The sequence below is a fragment of the Zosterops lateralis genome (assembly GCF_965231275.1).
Source record: "Zosterops lateralis genome assembly, chromosome: 3".
Classification (NCBI taxonomy): Eukaryota; Metazoa; Chordata; class Aves; order Passeriformes; family Zosteropidae; genus Zosterops; species Zosterops lateralis.
The window spans coordinates 67749116-67774342 of NC_139764.1; the positions used below are offsets into that span (position 1 = coordinate 67749116).

At 38.4% G+C, this 25227-nt stretch overlaps 1 protein-coding gene across 3 annotated transcripts in view; it reads left to right on the forward strand.

The window, feature by feature from the left end:
* CDK19 (cyclin dependent kinase 19) overlaps positions 1-25227 on the forward strand; it is a 118665-nt gene that overhangs the window by 350 nt on the left and 93088 nt on the right. For 2 of the 3 annotated variants that reach the window (XM_083857488.1, XM_083857487.1), the window contains exon 2: positions 18742-18817. In XM_083857488.1, coding sequence (XP_083713614.1) covers positions 18742-18817 — 76 coding nt within the window. Of the gene's footprint in view, positions 1-15056; positions 15080-18741; positions 18818-25227 lie in introns of those variants that run through there. The other variant, XM_083857489.1, reaches the window with a different exon arrangement.

A 25227-nucleotide genomic window follows, 5' to 3' on the forward strand; every position in this document is an offset into this window, starting at 1 on the left:
CGCCAGCGGTGCCCGGCCGCTCGGAGCCACGGGGTCAGTCCGGCTGGGAAAAGCCCTCTGAGACCATCGAGCTTACCCTGTGACCGAACATCACCGTGCTCAGCTAGACCACGGCACTAAGTGCCACATCCAGTCTTTCCTTAAGCACCTCCAGGGACGGTGACTCCACCAGCTCCCTGGGCAGCCCATTCCAACATCTGATCACCTTTTATGTGAGCAGTCCTGCCTAATGCCCAACCTAAAGCTCGTTGTGTCGCTCTGCCCCGCGTCCCCCGCCGTCCCTGGTGCGGTGTCAGCCGCTGTGCCCGGGTCGCCTTTGCTTTGCACGCCGTGTTTCAGGTCGCCGCTTTCGTCTTTTGTGTCACCGCGTTGGTACTTAGACGTTCTGTTCCGATTGCTTGTAGGGGGTTGAGAGGCCAGGAGCACCTGGCTCCCCAGCGGCCCGGGAAGCTCCCGGGGCGTGTGTCGGTCCCCGGTGTGTCCCCAGCCCCAGGAACCCCGCTGACCCCAGCGCCGGCCGCCCTTGGCTTGCTGGTCTGTCTGGGATGCTCCTTGCAGGCAGAGCTGGTGGCTTCTGTCCTATGCACAGGTGTGTCTCCATCAGTTTCCCGGGAGAGAGCAGGATACAAGTCGCTGTCTCCAAACACTTGGCTGCTTGGCTCCATCCAGAGAGGTCCTTTAGGCGTTAAGCCCCTGTATGTTGGCTCAGCAAGGTTTCTTCTCTTCCCTGGGGAAGAGGCAGCTGGCACCATGGGATAGCTATTCCATGGATGCCATTTTCATGGTGCTGTGGTTAAGAGCAATGGGGAGCTAGGGTTGCAATTTGGGAATGCTTGGCTGGCATGCACTTGTTGAAGGGGAGCAGCCCTGAGGCCTGAGCAAGGCTCTCGCGCAGGTGTGGGTTCCAAATAGAATCCTTTGCTTTCAGAAGAGCCATTGACCACTTTTTCAGTGTGATGTGTGCCTGGTGTGCAAACACAGGCTGTGTTTGCAGAGTGTTCTAAGCATACTGTAAGGTTAGATAAAATACACCTGCGAAATGGAGGTGATTCCTTTCTGTCAGAATACTAAAGGGAATAGCCTCCCGTTATAGCAAACTGAAACTTTGCAAAAGAAGGCACTGAATGTGGAAAAATGACAACTTTTAAATAAAATTTTGGAAGTGGTTAAGGGAATACTGCTGCTTTAGATTAGTAGAGAAGTCTAGGGATTCTTCTGTAGGAATAAATGGCATTCATGTGAGTCTTGAAAATTTAAACTTTGAATTAGGCGGTTGTAGTATAAAAGTGATTAATAAAAGCGGACACTAATTCCAGTGGAGGATTAAATACTGGGAAATGAGACCTGATTCTGACTAGCTTGCTCTGCAACCTTAGGAACACTAGAGCATAGCTAACTTGAAATATCAAAGCTTTTCCAGGTTTTACAGCTGCCACTGAGCTCTTCCAATATTTTTGAGTTACATGGTCATGGTTGCTTCTTTTTCCTAAGTATCAATATATATATATATATATATGTAAAACATACGTGGGATATATGAAAAGAAGCGGTTATAAAACCACCAAAAATGCTAGCTAAATGTTTGTTGCTGTTCTTTGATATAGTAAGCCTAAAATTGCAGCTTGTAAGAACAGTGTAAAAAAGGCAGAGCTTTGGGTTTACTGTTTTATGAAAGAAAGAAAGAAGTTTGATGTTAGTTAAAACAAGACATTTTTCGTTTCCATCATCTGCAGTGGAAAGCCATTATAGGAATTACTTTACTGCTACAAAACGCCATAAAGGACGTCTACAAAATCCCTACAATAATAGCAGTATGACAAATGCAAACGGGTAGTAAAGTGAAAGTAAATATGATAAAAAGATAGCTAATGTGTCAGAGCTGGGGGTAATCAAAGGGAGACCTTGAGCCTTAAGAAGACTAACTGGTAAAAGGAAGTGCAAAGTTTCAGTGCTGTCAGATAGATTGACATGTAATATAACATGGCGCAAATTCAACTGTACTGTATACTCAGAGCCTTTACTTCATGAGCTTGGAAGCTTTTTTTCTCTTTTTTTCTTGGTCTTCATTTTATGGCATTGGTGAGTTCACTCTTGGTTGCTTTTGTGTAACTTTGACCTGGGTGAATGTAAAATGTGAACAATTTAGGAAAAAAATCAGAAGGCAACTAAAACCATTAACATGAGATGATATCTTTATGTAAACAACTATATATCTGGAGATTGGAGGATATTTAGCATTAGTTCTGAACTTTAAGGGGTCTCTAATTAAGGAAATTAGCAAAAGAAATCTAGCAGTGGTGCATATTTATTGTGTGCTGATAACTGGGGGCTTTTGAGCATCATGTAAAAGAATTCTTCTTTAGCCGATTGCAGAGACCATTTCAGTATTTCCAATTTGCAAGGCATTCCTGTATAAAAGAGAAAGATTTTGGCTTCTTGCTTTATGTAGTCAATTTACAGTCTCAGGAGGCTGAGGGCAATAAGAACCTTGTAGCTCTTCAGAAATTCCACAGAGAACTTGTCACTTCATGTTTCAAAAAGTTGGCATATGAATTTTTATGAAATAGTAAAATGTGTTTATATGGAGCTTGGCAAGCTGTTCGATAAAATACTTGTAAAAAAAAGTGGTTGTGTTGCTTAGATCTCTGTGAATGGCTTGTGCATAAAAGCAGCTTTTTGACAAAGTAACAGCTTAGTTTGACTTTTTCAGACTGGAGTAGAAGATCATTTGGGCATGTTTCTAGTGAGCTGGTTTTGATGAAAGTTAAGATTTTTTTTTCTTCTTTAAATAGTCAGATTTGAACAATATTGGTGTTACGTTTGTATGCATGGCATCATTATGTTTTTAAAGATTTTGAGCGGCTGCAGCTTTTATTTAGCTCGGTACTGTTTGTGTGGTCTGATGAGGTCTGGCGGTACTACTTTTGTTATACATTTAGCTGAATTAGGCACCTGGGTTTACAGAACTTTCATTAATACCTCTGTAGTCCAGAAGGTGTATAAAATAGGTACCTATATAAACTGTCCAATCCTTTATTTCAGGTACTCTGAAACCAGAGCAGTGACTTTGATAAGGGAAATCATGATATAAGCCTCATGATTGCAATTCAGTCGTCAATATTAGGTTTTTAGCTCTTTATGTTGTTGGAAAATCTGTTACAGTTTTTTTGTTTGTGTACTGCTTCAAAGCATCATGTTGAGTTTTGCTAAATATTTTTTTTGGACACATCCGCATCCCCCTAGTAAAGCAAAGAATGCAACTCTTCCAGTTGTGGTTAGGAAAATGTAGTTTTGTTTCATGCCTTACCGCTCCTCATGTTCCTTGCCACTTCTTTGATCACATTTTAAGCTACAATGTTGTGCTTAGTTTTTTCACTTCTTCTATCTCCTTCTCATATGAGACGGAATTTTTTGAATGAGTGAGGTTTGGAAATTCTGTTTGTCATGTATGCCTGAGTTATTTTCTTTCACTTTTTCAAAATGCTCAGTCTTTGAGTCCAGGCAACTATAGAGTGTTTCTGTTCCTTCACCAGGATGTCAGTCCACCTACAGGTGGATGCTTGCATGAGTCAGCAAGCTGAAAAGATACCACTGCTGGTTAGTCAGGAGCGCAAGGAATAGTGGGACACTGGAGTCAAGTAGAAAATAGGCCAGTCTGTTCTTCATTCTGTAGCAGCAACAGCAGAGGCAACGCTTGCAAAAGCTGTATCTTCATGTGAATAAAGCCTTTCTATTTATTGCTGCTTCTATTTACCTGTAAACAAACAATTGCTGCTTTTTCTCGATCTAGGGCTATTTTATTTTATATTCAACTCACTATCTGCATTTGAGCAACAGCAGTTATTATAAATATTACCTATAAAGTTATCTGGAAAGAAAAAAAAACCCCAACCTTGTAATTTTAGTTTAATCTGTATGTTTCAGAATACCTTTCAAAAAGCAAGTATGTGCTTTTTAATGTTGTTACTGAAGGAATGGCAGAAATACAAAGTGATCACCTTTCAAAATGATGGCAGTAGAGGGGCCAGGATTTGTACCCTGGGCAGCTCCCAGGCTCGCTGACAGCTCAGTAGCTGGTGCTGACCTGGTGGACCCTCCTGCTGTTATCCTTTGGCGAGTATAAAAGGTTTGGCACTGCCCTGTACTTACAATGTATCAGCTGAGCCAAGTGTGTAGATTTATATGCTACTGAAGTAGTGTACTTTTGTAACTTGTCAGATTACTTTATTGTTACTGTACCTGTAACTTTTAAAAAAGAGAGTTGGTATAAAACAGATTTCACCTTCATTGCCAAATATGGCAACAAACTTTTGAGTTCGCTTTTGAGAACCGGGGAACAATGATGCAAATCCAGAAACATCACTGTGGAATACAGGCATTGGAAGGGAAAGATAAATGAAATATTCTTTCCCTCTTCTTTCCCCTGTTTTCCAGTATTGTAAGCTTGTAACTGAAGAGGAGAGTCTGTTTTCCTCCTTGGACTGATATTGGTGTGCAGAATCATTAATGTAAGGTTCTTAACTCACAGCATCCAAGTCCACATAAGAGTTGAGTGCCCCTTCCTGGCAGTGTTCAAGGCCAAGCTGCATGGTGCTCTGAGCAGCCTGAAAGGTTTCCCTGCATGTGGAAGAAGGGTGGAACTAGGTGATATTTAAAATTCCTTCCAACCTACACCATTCTGTGGTTCTATGAAAGGCTGGACATGGGGAGAGAAGGAAGGATAAAGTATATAGCCAAAGCAAGTATATTATCTTAACACAGGAATGCTGCTTGTGGTTGTGGCCATGTCAACTTTGGTTTGTTTTAGTTTTTTTATTTGATTAATATTTTTTATTTGAAGCAGAAGTGAAAAAATACATTAAGAGGGAAAAAAAATTATCTGCTGTGAAGCATGGCTCTATTGGAAAACCAGAATTTCTCCTGGGGCAGCTTGGTGTATTTGGTATTTCTGCTAATACTGTAACATTGCTCAGAGTTGACTCTGGTGAAGGTGGTGACTCAGGTCACTGTGGTGGTAGAAAATTTAAAGTATAGGAGAGGTAAAGGTAATCTGCTTGATCTCTTAAATCAGTATTTGTATATCACTTATTATGTGTACTATTCTCCCCATATTCTTATTTTGTAATTTAAGTTATATAGCAAGAGTTTGTCAGGAGAGAAATCTTGCATTCAAGTTAACCAAATGCTGCAAATGAACAACGTTGGTGGCAAAATGACAGGGGAATGAATACATGTGAACTGCAGTTGCATTTAGTCTTAAAAGAGGCAACTCACTGATGTGGCAAGGATTATACTTTCTTGAATGTGAAACTAGAATGTTATTTACCAATGCATGTTGATACTTGTAAGACATTTGAGAGTCTATAATAATTTATACCTTTACATTTTCTTACTTCCTCTATTTGACATTGCCTTGAACGTAGGTAATTTGAGTGTTGAGCTGTAGTTGCTCTTTACTAATATGAACCTAGGACAGGCTAATCACAGAATTATTGACCGAAGTCACATTGCAATGCTTTAGATCCTAAACAATTACTTCTCTGCAGGAAAATCTCTTATCAGTTATGGTATCTGAAAATCTGGGGTTTGCTTTCCACTTTCATATTTTTTCTTTTCCAGATGAAACTTCTTATTTTGAGGAAGGTAGAATGGCTGAAGGTGTTTATGCCTTGCTAAAATCTCTCAAAAGCAAAGAAAACTTAAATACTAGATTTACCTGCAAATCCTGAAAATACCTCTTAACCACTGAATGCTCTCAATGTGTGTGAGAGAGCAGCAGAACTAAACCAAACCTGTCTAACTAGTTGCCTGCCATGCATTTTAATAGAAAAGTCCCCATCTAGGAAGAGATAATTAGTACTTCATATCTGTGCCTTAATGAGAGCTGCTGTTGCAACTATACCGCGGCTTTGCTTCCTGCCCAAGACTGTAGTGCAAGTGGTGATGAGTAATTTTTAGTCCCACAGACTCTTGCTTATGGTTTCTCCCGTGGCTATTTTGTAGTTTCTTCTGTTACTCTCCCTGAAACCAAGTGCAGAAATGAGCTGTAAAGTGCATCATCACCTTTCAGAAACAAATAGCGATTGGCTGATGTTCCGTCTGCTACTGTGGCAAGCACAAAGGTGGTGTGGTGGCGGTAGGAGCTTGAGGAAGAAAGAGGGTCAGTAAGATGTAGAAGTAGTTGTGTTTTAGAGAAACAGGTCAGTTTTTGCCAAGCTTGCAAAGAAAGAATTGTACATAAATTAGCCCATAGGATGCAAAGGAAAAGTTTTTGTAGTTTAGTGTTTGTTTTTTTTTTTTTTTTTTTTTTTTTTTTTTTTTTTTTTTTTTTTTTTTTTTTAAAGAAATGAAACAGGCAAGAAAGTTCCTGTTCCTGAGTGAGGGAGTTAAGAGTTTTCCAGTAGAGCTGCAGGAAAAGGAAGTAAGAGGTTGAAGAGGAAGAACAGTTTCTTCTGCCCTCCATCTGGTAATAGGGTGCAAAGCAAGATAGACCATGGACTAGGTCAGAAACTAAATACTTCCTGTGTGAACCGCATGACATACCAATTTAATATGTTGTATTTTTTGGGTCATCCAGTCTAACATGTTACATTGTGGGTAGATGTGTAGAGGTGTTTTTCATAAATTTATTTTCACCATGAGTGTTTTCACATCATGTATGATTCAAAAAGAAACCATAAGAATCAGCAAAAACTCCAAAGCCCCAGAAATTGCTGTGGTTCATAATGCTGCAGATGTGTTTGTACAAGTAACCAGAATTTCTTTGGAATATCCTAACGAAATTGCACTGGAGATTTACCAGTAACATTAAATTTTCACCTGTGTTTTGAAAATACCTACTGAAATGCTGTTTGCTTCTTCTGTGGCCCTAATCAAGCTCATGATGTGCATAGACTTGGGTCAGAAGATGCCTTCGTCCTCTGTTTGTAGCAGCTGATTTCTGTGTTGTGAAGTGACCCTGTGTGCACTTGCTGCTGCTTCACGTTCGGTCCAGGAGGAGGTACGGTCTGGTCTGCGGGTGTGATCAGAAAGGGATTGTTAGCAGCAGTGATAGGCAGCTCTTGCATTCTGCTTCCAAAGATGTGTCCTCCTTTGAGCTGCTTTGCTTGCATTTGAGAACTCACATACACTGTAGTTTTTTTAAATTATTATTATTATTTTTTACTGAAACAAAGTGTTAGAATTTAAAAAAGATTTATTTATTTCAATAACAGCGCATTTGCTTGAAGGAATGCTGAAACTGGTCCAGGACAACTGCATTTAGAGTAAATTGGCTAACTCAGTATGTGACTTCAGGAAATGAAGAACAGTTTCTACTTGTGTAGCAAATACAAGAAGTTTATTGTTTTGACTTGACTTGAGTTTCATGTTTTCTAAATAATACAGGTTTATTAAAGACCTCCCAGCTCTGGGAGCTTGGTTTACATGGTTTGCTTGACTATAAGTTAGATGACTGACAGATAACAATGCTAGTTGTGATGATATTAGAAATCATTGTACCTTTTGTGAAGTTCACTATCTCAACAGATTCAGGAAGAAAAAAGTGCAAAAATATTTTAAACCAAAATTTGTTGTTGACAAAGTCCAGGGAAAGTCTTTACCTCAACTGAAACTTAACCTCTATATCTGAAATTTTTATTAACATTTTTTAGACTTTTCTGTGAGAGTACAATCCATTCATTTAGTGGTGGGAGTTTGTTTGAGCGAGTTTATGAAATACTAGTGTATCTAATAAGACTGGAGGGAAGAAATGTTGTGGAGATAGTGTTGACTGACCTTTACAAGTGGGTGTCTGTAAGTGTGGGTTGGGTTTTTTGGGTGGTGTGTTGAGATTGGGGTTTTTAATATTTTATTATTTTTTAAATTTTACTTTATTGGAAAGCAGAACTGACTTTTCTGTTGTGGGAAAGGTTGAAGAAGCTGAGATTACTGAAAGAGTGGATCCCTGAAGGGCATTATTAATGTTCATGTTTGCTTCTGTCTTTTCTGGGCTTAGCAGTCTTTAAAACAATATTTTCAAATGAGGCCACTGTGGAACTGCTTGTTTCTCCCTCAGTTGTCATCTGTTTTCTACAAAATTCATGATCCTGGGATACTCTACAGTTGTTCATCTTGTAGATGAAACCACACTGAAGATAGGCTTTCCAGTAGGCAGAGCAGTGGCCATGGCTTCCTGTGTGTGCTGGGAGTGTCAGGTTGCTCAGTTAAGTATCCGCGTTCTGAGCTAAATAAAAGCTCAGATATAAAATGAGGACAGTCTGGGACAATGTGGCTTTAAACATATGTTCCCATAAAGTGGTCCTTATGTGCAGTATGATTTTTTTTTTTTTTTTTTTTTTTTTGTTCACTCTGTACTGACTTAAGTAGAAAATGCTATTGATTTCTTTTTGCAGTCAAGTGAAAATAAGAGTCATAGGCAATTGACTTAGAGGCAGAAGCTAAATCTGCTGGAATGGAAACTGCTTCTGGAGGTATGCTGCACTATTTTGAAGCAGTGTATCTGCTTTCCTCATGCATTAGTTGAAGGAAGAATCAATCCTTTTTGTGTGGCCGGGTTTTCTGCTTCTTTTGGTCCTCCTTTGTTTTGCCATCTTTATTAGAGCACTTGGAAGCCCTTACACAGGTAATGCTGGGATTCAGCTCTGGCTGTGATTGTCCTTGACTTTCCCACCTCATTGGTAATATTGTGGGGCCTGAGAGCCTGAAGAGATACAAGGGCCACTCGTGCATGACATTTCTAGCAGCATGTTTGACTCTGAAGTCGGTTGTTTTGAGAGAGATACTTCTTATAAGTAATGAATTCTGCAAATTCAGAGGTGTTTAGAGAAGATTCTCACCTGTGTTAATAATGAATTACCATGGATTCATGCTAAGATTTAACACCTTGCACATTCAAAAATGTTGTGTTTATGGCTTGTGTTAATTATTGTCAGTGCAGCTGAGAGTGGGTGTCAGCTCATGTCTTTGAATGTGTCTGTTCCTGAAATGGAGTTTCTGTATCAGTCGTTGTCTTGTTCCCAAGGGCATTGTAGATTTCAAAGTTAGCTTATGTTCATATCCTTTGATTAAAACCAGTCATTGTACTGGATAATCAGTTGTTCCTTTGCTGAGTTCTGTCATGCTTCAAATGAGAAACAGAGGTAGAAAAATTGCCAAATTTAACTTGACCTTCAGAATAACCAAAAGACTTGTTATGAGTAGAATGCCATTTATTCTACTTTTAGTGTCACTTCAGTGATAGGGAAAAAACAGCATAAAATGCCATCAAGTGATGTTCTTAAGCCTCAGATTGTGACAGTAGCCTATTCTGGCTATGGGACATGGAGTTCTAAAATTCAAAGGAAGCAGAATGCCCCTCCCTTTCCCCAGGAACAGATATGATAGCTGACTAAAGGTCTTGTTTGTTTTTGAGGAGTAGGAAGGTTGTCTTAGTGGCTGGAATTAAGACCTCTATATTCAAGAAATCCTCATCCCCTGACACTGAAGTGAGGAAAAAAAGTGGAGATGCTCCATTAAAGAAAAATCATCAAAAATGATGATTTTTTTTAATTTTTTTTTTTTTTTTTTACATTTCAGACTGAATTAAATTAGACCTTGTGATGACTTTATGGAGTTTCATTCCAGTCCTACTTTATTGTGAGAGTGTTGTTTCAACTTTGCAACTTTTCAACAGTAATAAATATGCTCTGTCTCACTCTGTCCTACTCTGCCTGTGTGGAATTTGGGTCTTGCTTCTTACTCACGATCTGGGTGCAGCTTTAGTACCTAAAGGCTAATTTACCACCTAAGAATTACACCCACATTGTGCTAGCAAGTTTTCATGTAGGTCTGGCTTTGAGAGTTGATAATTTCACTGTAGATTGAGTTAGGAGGTCTGAAGGAAAAGAACAGAAAATTTGTGATAAATCTCTGATAAATCTGGACTTTCATGTGCTTTAGGGGAAGCATTCGATTATGTCATGAGTCAGAAAAGGAAAACTGAGTAATTGCAGCTTTTAGGCCATTGCCTTCTGTTAGGTTTTACATTGAGTCAATAATTCTGCTTATTCTGCTATAGGCAAATGCATTATAGGGATTTAGGAAAAAAAAAAAAAAAAAAAAACTGGACCTGATTTTTCAAACATGTTCTTGCTAAGAAAGACCCCAAAGAAGTACAGGCTTCCTACTATTTGGTGGTTTTACAGTGATTGCCTACCTATCAAAGTTGCAGTATTTAGCCACATTTAGCATCACACAGAAAGAGTTGTGATGCACATTAAGCTGGACTGTGTAGTTACGGTACAGCTTTAGGACTTAAAAAATTCCAAAACAGACAGCTCATTTCTTCACATTTATAGTTAGTTGCAAGCATTTTTCTTAAATGATTTTATAAGCAAATGGCAGGTTCTTTTTTGGCATAGTCTTTGGACCTCATTTCTATGACCTTGGTATGTAACTTGCTGACAAATAAAAATTTGTTTCCTCTTTATTTCAGAGGTATTTTTCTCCTTGCTGCTGCTGCTCCTTGTTTTAAGGTAGCAAATCCTCACATGTGGTATCCTTTCTGGCAGGGAGGTATTTCCTAAATATATTCATTATCTGTAATCAAGCCTGTCTGTAAAGAAATAAAATCAGGTGTAGCTCTCTCCACTGCTTAAATATAGCAAATGCTGGAAGAAGCTACCTGAAGCAGCAGAATAATTTTACAGCTTTCAGGGTTTAATATGAATACTTCAGTTTTTACCCTTACAAACAGCCTGTCAAGTCTGCTTACCCCAATCTGCTATGATTGTACTTGTATGAAATTCACAGTTCTCAGTCGCTCCAGATACTTGGGAATCAGTCTAATTTTAGCAATGGCAACAACCCTGTAGCTCGTTGAAGCCTTTGAATTTTCATCGATAAATTTGGTGTGAGGGTGGCAGTGACTGAAGTTGTGCTCTCTTTCCTTGCAAATACAAAGTTTTATTATTATTGTGTAAAGGCTAAATTTTAATTGATTAAGGTTAATTAGATTTCCAGGGTCTGGTATTACATAGATCTTAGACTGTGATGTGAAATAATCCAAAACTGTTGTTAGCAGAAGAGGGTATCTATGCTACAAAAATTTGCTTTTAAATTTCTGATTTAAAAACTACTGGAATAAAGAGAAGAGCATATGGTTAAGTTATGTGTAATGATGCTGGAATACTTTTAGTGTCCGCGCACTGATATTAAGAGACCTCTACTTCCCACTCCCAGTCTAGTGAAATCATAGCTGGGAAAAGGCTTCTTTTTTTTTTAATGACAGAAAACCTTATCAGATTCCTTTTAATCAGCTATCTTTTCATGCATGAAGAACACATAATTTATGTTAGGTGAAGTTTGTGGGAGATTTTTTGTGCATCTTTTGTGAGGCTCTGTGGAAGCAGGCAATGTCAGGGGCATTGTGTTTAATGATGAGTAGCTTAGCATCGCTTTAAGAACTTGCCGTGTTCTTTAACATGAACATTTCCCTGAGTTCATAAACTGGTTTACAGAGGAGTAAACGAGGGGAAGGATAGCTGTATCACCGTTGTGATTTGGAGATACATTTTGGGCTTTTCTACAGATTATAAAGCAAAATCTGTTTCAATTTCTCATAGGGCGCTGTGGTAACACAGAGCGACTATTAATAATATGATGCAGTTGGTACTTTTAATATGAATTATTTTAGTGTGACTGGAACATGGCAGATTTTCCAGCAGGCAAAGTTGCATGTAATGGTTCTTCTGCCTATTTCTCTTAGTGTATGTGAGGAAAGTCAGATACCTTTTTAAGAAGCCTAATTGCAGCAATCAGCTGCTCTGTATTTGAATGTCTCTGACAATTTATAATAGATTTAAGCTTAGAATGCTAATTTCAACATCAAAAAGATCTATTTTCTTGAAGGGTTTTTTTTTAACCAACCTAAGAAAAGTAATTATTTGAAACATTCACAGATTGCATTATGATTCCAAATTAGTAATTTATGCTCCTGACATTGGCAAGTCTATGAAATTATTGAAAAATGGAGTAGTAAACCATACACCCTTCAGGAATTCGGTATTGTTGCATTTTGAGAAAAGTAATGTCTAAAATGACACACAAACTTCTGCCTTTTGGATGTGTTCTTAGGTTGGTCATGGGTAGACTTTAAGTCATGGAGGTAGCAGAAGACAGAGAAAAGTGCTGCCTCCTTGTGTTATTCTGTGTATATATTGAGCTATCTGGTGTTTGGAGTGAGGCCTAGAGGAGTTCAGTAGGTGTCATCAGGCATTGACACCAATGAGCTCAGAAGCATTTAAGCCGTTTTTTGAAAACTGAGATTGTAAGGGCTTGAGACAAAAACAAAAAAAAACACCCCAAAAAACCAAAAAACACACACACACACACAAAAAAAATCAGAAATACCATATTTACTGTAGCATTCTGTTTCCATTCCAAAAAGCTTTTTCCTTTTGTTTACCTGGATCAGCCTTGGAAATTTTATTTTCACTCTAGTTCTTTTTAATATTGTATAGTAGAGACTGTCTTGTTCGATGTAAGTTTGTTGCATTGTCCCCACTCCTCAAGTTTACTTGTAGATGTTACAGATAAGATAAAAGCTCAGCTTTTAAAGTTTTATAGTTACTGCCTGACGAGGAGGTTGCTTTACCACCTTGCTGTTGTCCACAAAAATTGGATTTGTTACCCAGTTGGCAAGAGGCCGATAACTGCACACTGGAGAGAGACATTGATTATTTTATTTCAGAGTTCTCCAAGCCTGGGTGCCCACTGGGAGTCGACAAATCAAGTACAACTATCAAAACCTTTTGCTATTTATACATGTCAGCAAACAAAGGAATTAGTGTTCATTGGCTCCATGTTACATAATCCTTGTATTAATTAGTGTTCTATCTTGTATTGGTTAATGATTCTCTCAGTGCTGATCTCGTGCTGATCACTGCCGTGGTGTTTCTCTTCTTTTGGGCCAATGGGTTTTTGAGTCAATGATCTGTGTGGGATCTCCCCCAGCAGAATTACCTTTTACCCAGTCACAGCTGATTCTGCACAGTTGCTGGGTGAGGTTTGTTAGTTTCTTCCTTGTCTTGGGGATTCTGCCCACTGTCCTTGTGGCCCATAAATTGTGCATTCTCTGTGTCTGCTGTCAGTGGCACATCCTTCTCCCCAGCTTTGTTAACCTCCCTCTAGGTGTGGGCTCACTGGAACCTGTCAGGCCCTAAAGGTTAACAAGGCAATTCCACCAACCAGTAATTTGTCTTTCTAACACCTGGACATGACTTAGAGCCTGTGGGCTGCTCTCTGTTTCACAGGCTAAATCTCCCTTCTTGTTAAATAGGTTGAAAGTATACAAAGATCAAACATTAAAGACCATCCTTTCTTGAGAAAATTTTGCATATTCCACATTTTGCAACACTACCACTAAGAGGAAAGCCCAGGTCCAGATGACATCCATATCTGCTCTTTTTGTATGAGGAGTCCTTTCCTGTGACTGACACATGTGATGTTCTGTTTGCAGTACCAAGGAAGTTCCCACCAAACCTCTGGTGGATGCATCAGCGCAGAGCCCAGCTATGCAGTCCACAGATGTTACTGAAACTCTTCACAGTAGCAGAATGAGGTGTAGACGCCTGCTGGTTTCAACCATGGCCAAAACCAGACAGTTGTAGTGAGCTTTTCTGGGTCTGGGTTGTAGGAACAGCTGTAGCTGCTGTGAAGTTTTAGCTGCTGCCTGTGAAGGAGAAGAAAGACAAACTTTTTAAAGGGCTGATGTGGTCAGGGATTTCTTTTCAGATTTCTGCTTACCATCCTTACATTTCACATTTTGAGTTTTTTATGTTGGTCTCAAAATGAACTAATGCAAATGCATTGAAATACAACATGTGTAATATTGGCTAGAAATAAATTAAGATCAATCTGTAGATTCACAGCTGCTGTCATTTGTGACTGGTTGTCACATGGATGAAAATGGGCTGGCTGAGCTGCTGACTGGATAAGTCTTGATAGGTTTGGAGGACAGCAGTAAAAGAAAATTACTTTCCGAGTCTGGTAAAGAACATGCATCCTAGAGACACCATGTGTGGATTTTTTGATCTAGTAATTCTCTTGGCTTAGTGACTGCTTCTATATCCATAAAAACACTACAGCACAAGAACTCACTACTTTTTGGAAAGGATTATGTCCCTTTTTCCAGTCAGTCATAGACTTCTTTTCTGGTTCTGTTACCTTTATAGGACTATAGGACGATGTGCTAAGTATAGGATTAAATCCATGAGCAGATTGCCGAAGGTAACCAGTGCTGAGCATGATCTATTTAGTGGCTTGGCTGCCGTGTTCCAGATGAGGTTTTCAGTTAGCTTCTAGTTGCCCTTCAGTGTCATGGTTTTGCCTTTTCTCAGGAGGGAAAAAGGTTTGCAACGCTTTGTCATCTCCTGCTGAGTGATTAACTTAATGCTGTCTGGCAGCAATTAAACAAAGTGATCAGAATGTAACCAGATACTTGTATGGACATTGTGTTCCTGGCAGTACTGTGAAGGACACTGAACTCTATACCCAGGCTTTGTCCTACAAAGTAACAAATACTTAAATTCCATTAGTATTGTTACATGGGTGAATTGTTGTTCTTTTCTATTTTCTACTTTTTTCTAGCTTAGTCTTGAAATGGTTTTGTGGTGCACTTTTTTTTAAAGAAAATGTGCACTTTAATTATTATTTATTTATGGTATTGTGCACTTAATTTAAGGCACAATTTAATTTAAATCATTAGTATATACTGTAATGATAGTATCTGTATTAACTGATGTGATAGTCACAGTTCTAGCTTCAGAGTAATTGTAGTCTTTCAAGCCCGTTCCTTGATGTGAATAATTAATTCTCAAGTTGGGATGTATGTTAAATTATCTGTGAATTCAATAGAGACCATCACTGAAAGTCTTTAAATTTGAATAATAGGGATAAAAAATCTGTGTGAACCATGCACTATTTTCAAATCCTCCTATTTTTTTAATGGTCTTGGGCAAGTTGTTTCTAGTTTTCCATTAACTTGTTTGTAAAATAGTTTCTCATATGATGGGAGGTCTCTGAAGTACAATTGCAATAGGTAAGACACTTTAGCTCGTTTGAAATGTTGTAATTATTCTAAATCTTATGAACTACATTTTTTTAAAAGTGAATTTGGTACTTTGTTCTTTCCAAAGCATTTGGAAAATGGAAACTGAAAGTGTTACCCAGAAGTAGTAATCATATTTTCATATTCTGGATTGAATACTGCAGCTGGACATCAACTACTGAGTAGAAGTTTTGGGGGCAAGAGAACAGATTCCAGTGCACAGTACAAATTAAAATATTGACATTAACCTTAAGGATTGCAGAATGGGATATTTATTGGTGAGGGAGAAAAACTTGATCTTAAAGACCAAGTTGTTATAGTGGAGGAATGTTTTCAATACTTGCTGGCATGCATGAGGATCTTTGTGTTTGGGTGCTGCCTATGGCAGTCTGAAATACCAGTTGGGAAATTTTCAGGAGGGCAGTATCTCATATTGGCAGTGACATTTTGGTAAAAAGTTAATCCCTCTTAAAATAGCATGAATTGTAATATTTCTGAAACCAGACGCCATGCCGATTTTAATCTTTAACCCCTGGTTTTGGATAAGGGAGCTTGAAGCATAGAGAAGCCTTGTAGTGGTGTGTTGTGGTGCTTGTTTTATCAAGCAAATTCTTCTGCATTAGTTTTGAAAAGCGTTAATAAAAATTGTTAATTCACAGCTTCCTAAAGTATGGTTTCTCTTTGAGTTCTGCTTTGCTATGTGTTTTGCTCAGATTGGTGAACACATTGCCACCATCGTCCTGGGGTGGCTGTTTGATACAACCTGCTTGATTAAACCTTGATCTGTGCCACTTGCTTCCTGCCTCAGACAAACTCCCTTACAGTTGGAGGTTAAGACCTTCAAGTTAGTTGACCTGTTCCTGAGACAGTGTTTCTGTGGATCAGATAAAAATGGTTGTGGGCAAAGACCTTGCTTTTAGCTTGGCTGTCCCTGGCATGGGTGCCTTTTGTCTCGTACCAGAGCTGTGTGGTTTGTGGTTTTTGTTTGGATTTGGTGTTAACTTGGTCATGCTTGCTTCGCTCCAGTAGAAAATGAACTGATATAGGATCTGTCGGAACAGGATTTATAAAAACTTTCCTGCTGTGTAATTCTGTAGAATTTCTTGAAATGTGTTCAGAGTTCACTAAAGAGTTTTTCTGAAATGAAATGTAAGTACTTCCCCCTGTCTCAAGTGTTTAATGAGAGCATTGGTCTTTAGGGAGTTGAACAGTGTACTTACCTGTCACACACACCATTTGATATTATTTATTGAATTCTTACAAGTGGGGAAATAGCTAATAAAGTACCTCTGTGTTCTTTTCTTTTGCTACTTCACTGAATAACCAGAATTGTGTGTTTCATCAGATTGCACTGGCTGACTTGCTTTTGAAGTTTTGAATATATTTCTTTCTATTTCAAATTATCTTGAATGGGAAATATTATTAACTAAAATACCACTTGGTGGACATCTTTTGAAAGTGCTTTAAGTAGCTATTATGTTTCCATAATAAGGACAGTTAACTTTGGAAAAGTATTTGTATAGACTTGCATTTCTGCCAAAGCAAGTAATTAGTATTTAAAGTAGGCTGTGTTTATGATTCCAAAGCTGTCCAAAAAAAAAGAAAAAAAAAAAAAGGTTGAGAATATGATCTCTTTGGAGTCCTTTATCCTTGCCACCCATTTATTATAGATAAGCATTTCATTATCCCTATTTTTGCTCATTTTTTACAAAACCTAGTGTTTTAGAACCATGTGGGTTGCAGCTCAGTAAGGCTGCCTCCTTTTTCCACATGCTGTAATACCTTAGGTTGTTGGAGTGGTTGTTTTTTTTGGTTTTTTTAACATCTTTCATAATTTCTCATTTGTATCCTCAAGTCCTGCATGGAGTGTCTGTCTTGTCACGTGCTGACAGCCTCGCCGTGGCCGTGGCGTTCAGCAGGGCTGCTGAAGGCTGCGTGTGCCAAGTGTCATGTCTGGTCTCTACAGTGACCTTCACTCTGGGAAGGTCTGAGTAACTGGATGCAATGCTTTGCATGTAGAGCTGGTTCAAGGGCGGCCATATCAGTGTGGTCCTGTGCCTGGTTCAGTAGGTGTGCCAAAATAAGGATGTGATGCAGTACTGTAGTGACTACATTGCTTTGGGATTCCAGCTGATAGTTGTGCACGGGATTGTTTGTGCTGCATAGTTTAAGCATGACCATAGTTTAAATGCCATGATCCATTTTGTATGTCCACAGTTGGTTTTGGTTCTGCAGACAATATAATTTTGTCTTCACAGTCTCTGTAAGCGACCCGAGTTAATGGAGTCAATACTTTACAGTGTATGGAAATCCTCTGCATAGATAGCAGGACCATGTATAAGAGGGGATGGACTTTTATTTACTGTTTAAAATTTGCACTAATTAATGAAATCAGAAACAATTCCTGCGAGATAAAGTGTGGTCTTATCACGTGTGAAGTTACACGCTTTCTTGTGTAGTTGGAAAACATTTGGAATTTTTTTTGTTAAAATTTTCTTTCAAAATATGTATCTCAGTGTTAACTGTAGACATGGATTGAGGATTTAGCTGCAACTGAAAATTACTGAGGATAATGCTTGCCTGTGTTACTTACAATATGTGTAGATGGCTATTACTTCAAATTATGTCATCTTGTCCCCACATTTTTCGACTCAGTCACTTCTCATCCCATGAATTTTGGAGGGAGAGGGTCTGGCAGAAGGTGGCAAACAGGCTGAAGCTGGCAGGACACAGGCTTGGAGTTCAAAGCCAGGAAGACTGAAGCAAGTGCAAACTGAGAATCTTTCTGTGTGGCAAAGCAGAATGCTTTGGGACTGGAAGAAGGGCTAACTGGGGTCTACCAGGAATGCGATGGGGGAACTTGGGTAGGGACTTGTGGGTTGTTGAATTGTGACTGGTGGGTCTGCAAAGGGGCTTCAACACTGTGGGCATTGCTGCCTTCCACCATCTGTCACTGACGGCTGAATCCATGTTCTGGGCTGGTTCTGTTACATCATGAAAGCTTCAAGATTCTACCTGCTTTTCTTGTTCTTTTGATGGTCCTTCTAAATCACTTCAAACTGTGATTATTTAAAAGGATAGCACAGTGTTTCAGCTCTGGCTTTGTACATCAGAGCAAGGAGTTTCATGTGCTGTGTAGGGATCTGTCAGTAGCTAGTGCTTATTATATAATTAGTTTAAAATAGTAGTATTTCAGAAATAAAAGTGGATTGAGAGTGGCTCATAAAATCAAGAAAAAAGCTTGGCATTCCCAGATATTTCTAGGAGAGTTTTCCAGGCATGGAATATGACTGCAGTGTTTTCACAGTAGTAGACAGTATCCTGGAATTTCAGGGAAAGTGTCCTCCAGAACTCTGTTTTTGCAGTTATCTGTGGATATTATGTCTGTTTGCAGAGAGAAATGGATATAGGTTAACCAGATTTTTTTTATTTAGAAGTTTTGTTTGGGAACTGTAAGGTCTTGGTTAAAAGAAAACTTGCTTTTCATTTCAAAGTATCATTTATGCATAAAAGCAGATTGGCTTTTCAGTTTCTTCATCTGGACCAAATTAAAGTGTTTCACCATTATACTTATATTGATTGGTGTAATGTAAGACAGAGTTAAATAAATTTTTCTTTCTCTCTTTTTTTTTTTTTTTTTTTTGTGTGCACAGAAAAGATGAAAAGGAGTATGCACTGAAGCAAATTGAAGGTACAGGGATATCCATGTCGGCCTGTAGAGAGATTGCAGTAAGTGTACATAAACAAAAGTAATTTTACTGATATTATTACTCAACAGGTATTTTATTTTCCTAGAATTAAGTAACATAAAGATTATCCAAATGTTGTCCTCAAAGTATGCAAGCATGGAAGTTTATTCAGATCTGAGCCTTTGAAAGAAGCTTTTAAAATCATAATTTCCTTGTAGTTCTTTTCAGGTAATAGCAATGCCTCTTTATGATATAATTTTGTTTCATCTTCTTTTATGTGTTGAGGTGGAAATAAAAATGGACTTCTAAATGAAGACTTATTTTAAAAAGGAATTTTTTAAAGTGACTTGAAAGAAAAAGATTCTGAAAGATTACAATTACCATCTGAAGTCCACTTACTAATAATGTATTTTATATTAGACTAATGGTAACTTGTTCTTTAGTATCTGAGAACAGTTTGTTCTCATTTCTAATTTGTTTTGCCAAGTACAGAGAAGTTTCATAGCAAAATGAAAATCAGTTTTAATTCTATTTTTATTACATGTGTCTTTATTACATACCTATAATTCCTTTAGGTTTGGTAAAAAATAAGTGGTTTAAAATGAAGATAGAATTTGATCTTTAAATGTTTTTTTATGTCTGAAAATGTGAATTACTGACAAAATGCTGGATACCAGGTAAAATTTTGTAATGCAAGTATTTCTTGCATTGCAAAAGAAGTGCACTTGCTTGATTAAATATTTACCTTGTCTTAAAGTGTCATTATGCAGTCAGCTGTTGAAATGTATCTTAGGATTGTGCCTAAAGCTTTTAATAATCTTGTAGTGTTGCATTGAAATACAGCTTTCAGATGTACAATGCAATGTGAGGCATTAGACACGCGGTGTCCATGAGCTGAACAAACCACTGGATTGTGTTCAGTAGTGTCCATGGTTATTGTGTATGAAGAGACTTAACAGATTAAACTGCTGTCCTTTTAAAGTGCTTATCACTGTAAGGTCAGGGGCACCCGTGGATTTGAGAGGTGGCTGCATTGCTGTCAGTCACTTTACACAGGATTTACCCAGTGACCTTTTTTTGCTAATATTTCTGCCTTTGGAGGAAATAGGGAATCCTCTTTTAGCATCACTACGAGGTTATATGCCTGGTGCTACAAAGTCATATTTGACAATATTGAGAGGTTTTTGTTTCTTGGATTCTTGTCCTTTGTTTTAAATTGTACTGCTGTGGAGATGTGTGGATGAGTCTGAAGGAGACTTTCCTATGGGCATGGTAGCACTGGATATGGAGCTGGTTCTGTCTACCTGGACACAACAATGTAAGGAAGGAGAGAGTGTCAAATTATGTTTTAACTCCTATGATAAATCACTTCTTTTTTTTTTTTTTTTTTTTTTTTTAGTAAAACTTTTACAAAGGTCAGTACTTGTGTATTATGGCATGTACTGTGTAAGTTACTTGGCTGCTTTCAGTAGTTCTTCTGGTAATTCTTCCATGAGTTATATTTCATTCTTCTTCAAACCTTTTTGTAAAACTCTGTAACCTGAGCTAATGCAGCACATCAGCATTTGCCTCAGTGAAATTTCAGGTCAAATATTAGAAATGTGAAAAAGGTAAAGGTGAAATAGTTGAAAAAAAATGACAAAGTTTTTGTCATACGGAAACAAGCCAAAATCAAGTGCATTTTCCATAAAAAGAAACAGACTTCTAAATAATACATCAATAGCTTATCTTGTATTTAAAGGCTTAGATAGGTGACAAATATGGTAATGTTTACTGATTAAATAAAGATTATCAGCCTGGACAGAGGCCATCTAAAAAATGTTATGAGCAGTTCTTTTGGCATTAACCCTTCCCCTTTGCTCCAGCAGCAAAACAAACCCAAATCCCACTTTGGAAGATGAGAAAGTGACAGGGGCACCATGTACCTGGTTTGGTGTATGTTCAGAATATTTTAATAGTTCTGTAAACTTCAGACACTTGACATTGTATTTAAGAAATATATTGCTGAACTGAAAGGCATTCAGTTTTACAGTCCAAGACCGTTTTGTGTGTTTTACTGCATAGATACCTCCAATAAGATTGGCTGGCTCGCTTTCCCTAAAGGAAAAGGCAGACGACTCTTCTCGTCTGACATTACAAATCAAGTTGGTCTGTCTTTGCTTAGGACTTCAAAACCTGTGAAGTTTCTCTTACTGCTATTCATTCATAGGAGTTTTTTCTGGAAGAAAATTTATATCAGTAAAAACATCAAATAGGCAGTGGTTCCTGTGGCAAGTGATTGTTGCTTTTTTTCAGCTGTAGGGTGATGCCTGCTTAAAGAATCCTTATTTCAGCCAATTCTGTTTTATTGAGTATGAAAGTATTAGAAAGGACTCTATACCTCAAAGAATTGTATGTGTGTGGAAAAACCTAATTAGTTTGCTGTAACTCAAGTGTGTTCTGAAGATAACCGAAATGCTAACTATTTCTGTGTTCTTGTTATGAGGCAGATTATTATTTGGCTTAAGCAACAGCATTTTTTTGAAGAGCAGATATGTAAAATGTGAATGAGAGTAATAAAATAGTTTCTATTTTTAGATGATTATTTAGTTAATGAATGTGACATTTCTTTCAGCTCAAGGCTTGCATTAGCTTATTTTGGAACCTGAGGTTGGTTGAAAGGAGGACTTTAATTCTGCTGCTTTTGTGTTTTTTCCTTACCTTATCTAAGTCGGTTCTATAGAACAAGAAGTGGCGACACAAGAGACAGACCAGAGGAGTATTAGTCGTTAAAGGCTGTTTTTTTTCCTGGCCATCATCTTGGCTATCATGTGCTAAGAACCAATAGCTATGACTTTAAAAATCTGCCAACAGGTAACGGTAATGGAATATGGTATTTCTTTATCAAAAAAGCACCAGGGTAATACTGCTTTATCTGAGATTCCTTGTCCTAAAGGCTTCACTTCCTGTGATAGTACATCCGAGTTAATTCAAGGACTTTGTTTTTCAAACTTTTAATTGTGGATTTTGAGAAAAATTAGTCAAGAAAAAAGAAAAGTAATAAGCCTTTTCTTAGTACCATTCACCAGTAATGTAAATTTTAAATATATGGATATGTATCCTGTCCCTGAGCATGGAAGAACTTCAGTGCAATTATTATTTTTATTGGCTTTTTTAGCAGATGTGATGAGGTTCAAGATCCTAAGTGGATGGAGCATGTCAAAAAGCAGGATCACAACCCTGGGCTTTAGGAGAGCAGACTGAACATCTTCAGGTATCTGCTTGGGAGCAGGAAGTGAGATACAGCCCAGGGGAGAAGAAGGGCCCAGGAAAACTTGTTGGTATTCAAGGATCACCCTGTCCAAACTTAAGAAAGTTCCATCCCAGCAAGTGGGAAAGCAAGCAAGGGCAACAGGAGGCCTGGATGGATGAGCAAGGAGCTCCTTATTGAACCTGGACATGAAATGGAGTTATATATGAATTGGATACAGGGATAGCAGAACAAGAGAAGTATAGAGTTGCTGTTTGATCTTGCAAGAATAGGGGTTAGAAAAGCCAAGGCTAGTATGGAGTTGGGTCTGGCAAGGGACCAGAAGGGCACCAATAAAGGATTCTACAAGTACATGAATATCAAAAAGAAGACTAAAGAAAGCATGAGCCTTTAGCTGAATGGGAATAAATGGTATGGAAAAGGCCAAGGAGGTAAATTTTTTTACCTCAGTGTTTAACAGTAAGTCCAGCCTTCAGGAGTCTCATGCTCTTGAGAACAGAGAAAGGTGAGGAAGGAAGCCTTGCCTTGGTGGAGGAGGTCCAGGTTAGGGAACACTCAAACTGGACATAGACAAGTCTGTAGCACCTGGTGAGTTGCAACCCCACGTGCTGGGAGCTGCTTGGGTTTCATTATGAGACTACTCTGTTAACTTCGAAAGATAATGGTGGATGGAAGAGAACAAGTGTCACTCCTCTTTCCAAGGAGAATCAGGAGAACTGCAAGCTGGTTAGCTCTATCTTAGTTGCTGGGAGGATGATGAAGAAAATCTTCATGGAAACTGTTTCCAAACACATGCAGGACAAGATGGTGATTGGAAGTAGTCAGCATGGATTTTCAATAACCAACTTGTTTGTCTTGTATAATGAGATGTCTGGCTTGGTGAATGGGGTGAGTGCTGTGGATTCTGTTTACCTTGACTTTAGTAGGGTTTTTAATGGTGTCTTCCATAATATTCTCACAGAGCAGCTAACAGAGCCTACAGACAAAAATGACTCTACTAAAGGTTTCACATGAACCAGCGACTTGAGTCAAGACTTGGATGTTCTTTGGTCAGCTTCTGGTCCTTTCTAGCCTTTTTTTGCACTGTTGCCAGTGAGAACTTCCTTCTTCCAAGGATAAATTACCAACTCTAGCCTTCTTCTCTGTAAATAATGACCTTAATTCTAAAGTTAATTCAATGTTTCTATATCTGGGTGGTTTTATAGCTCATTTTTTTACCCTGTCGGGGGAAAAAAAGAGACCAGGCTGTTGCAGATGATTTAGATGGGGGAAGCAGAACCACAAACCAACATTGCTAGCCTAGTTTTATTTAAGGAGTGCCCTAAATTGGTGCTGTTTTGCCCTGTGTGATGTTGGGTCTGGGTCCTGTAACCATTTTAGTTGCCACATCCTTTGCCTGTGTGTGCTGGTTCTTAGGGAAGGCTGCTCCTTCTGGGAGGCCTTGAAATGGTGCCAGTATGCTGTGGCACACTAGTGGGAGCATTAGTTGGCCTTTGTTGTTCAAACTTGCATTTATGGGTACAGGCTAAAATAAATTCAAACTATGATGTAGAATGAGTTACTGAAAGCTCAGTTGAACAATTTAGTGTGCACAAATCATTCTCAGGCTTTTGCCTACTCATGCAGTATGTGTTCCAAAGTACTACTACAGCATACAAATATTTTGGTTTCTGAGAGTGGGCAAAGGTTTTTTACATCTTTGTAACCTTTTTGTGTTTGTCAGCTCTCTTGAAGGCGGCACTTTCTCACTGCATTTATGTTCTTTTCTGCCTCCCTGCTGTTTATGGCCTTCCTTTCCATATGGACAGTTCTTCTGGGGTTGTGTCCCCCTCTTCTTGGGCTTGGGTACACTGTGATGTTGTGCTGAAGCTGAGCCGAGGAAGTCAGCCAGATTTACTATCACCATATTGAAGCACTTTGTGCCTTTTTCATGTGTTTCCTCTGAAGCCATTGGCAGTGTGGCACAGGGATTCAGAGGGGGTATGTTGTGCCTTGCTGGCAGAGCTAGTAAAACTTACTTTTACCTCTGTCAGGTGCTGCACATCATTTACAAGCTGGTCTCACCTCCCTGGTTGGAAACCACTTAGTCAAATGAGCTAAACATGAAGTTAATTTGAGACTGTGGACCAGGCTGGCCTTAAGCATCTTTGACCTGTCTCTGCATCTCTCGTGAAAAACGTCAGCTGTACAGGAATAATGATAACTTTTCAGTACTTATGAAACACTTAGAAGTTTTGTAATGCCATTGGCTCTCGTCAAGTGAAGTTGCATAAAATTTCATAATAGTACAAGTTCTGTGCTTCGGCTATATTAACCTTTTCTTTGTCCATGACTATCATAGAGCCTTGCAGTACTTGCTGCTGTGTAGCTTTATGTAGGCTTTGGTCCCTGGCTTTGTTGGAGCCAAGGCTGAGTGAAAAAGGACTTTTTAGAAGTCTGTGTACCTGAGTACCTTTGTAGGAGATTCCTTTTGAATGTCAGGACTTCTTTTCCCGTGCCAAGACAGGATAAATGAGTAGAATATTTGGCAATGTAAAATCTTCCCATTAATTCTCTACTACCTAATTAGAAAAGATTGTTTGTGGAAACTTTGAAACTCTACTCTGTCCTTTCAATAGCTGGAGGTAGTGAAATAAGTGAGAACTTTTTTTTGAAGGGATTTTTATTAGAGAGCTAAGGCATGTGTTGGCTAGAAGTGTCTATGCATTGTGATTTTATGAGTATGAATCAGCTGGAAAAAGGTTTTTTGGTTCAGCTACATGACAACTCGTGTTTTGTGTGCCATAGGAAGAATAAGAGCTCTGTGTGCTACATTATCTAATCTTGTATAATCTGTGTAATTTAAATGCTTTTTGTATAATTGAGTACTTAAATTCCTGCTTTGGTTATTCTTTAAAAGGGTTCTGTGAACATTTTTTATCTTCTTTATTTTATTGCATCTGAAAGAACAATTAACTTCATTTAATAAGAAAGTACATAAGTAGTAAATATGTGGAATAAAACTGTTTTAGTTTAATCAGTTAAGTTGATGTTTTTATCAGCCCGTAAATACACCGTAGTGTTTATGAAAATAAAATTTCACAGCTTGAAGTACAATTTTATATCAAGAAATGGACAGAAGTAGAGCATCATCTGAAGCAGCTGGTTGGCTTCGTTGTCTTAACTACAGCTATCTCCTTCAGCAATTTATCATCAAAAAA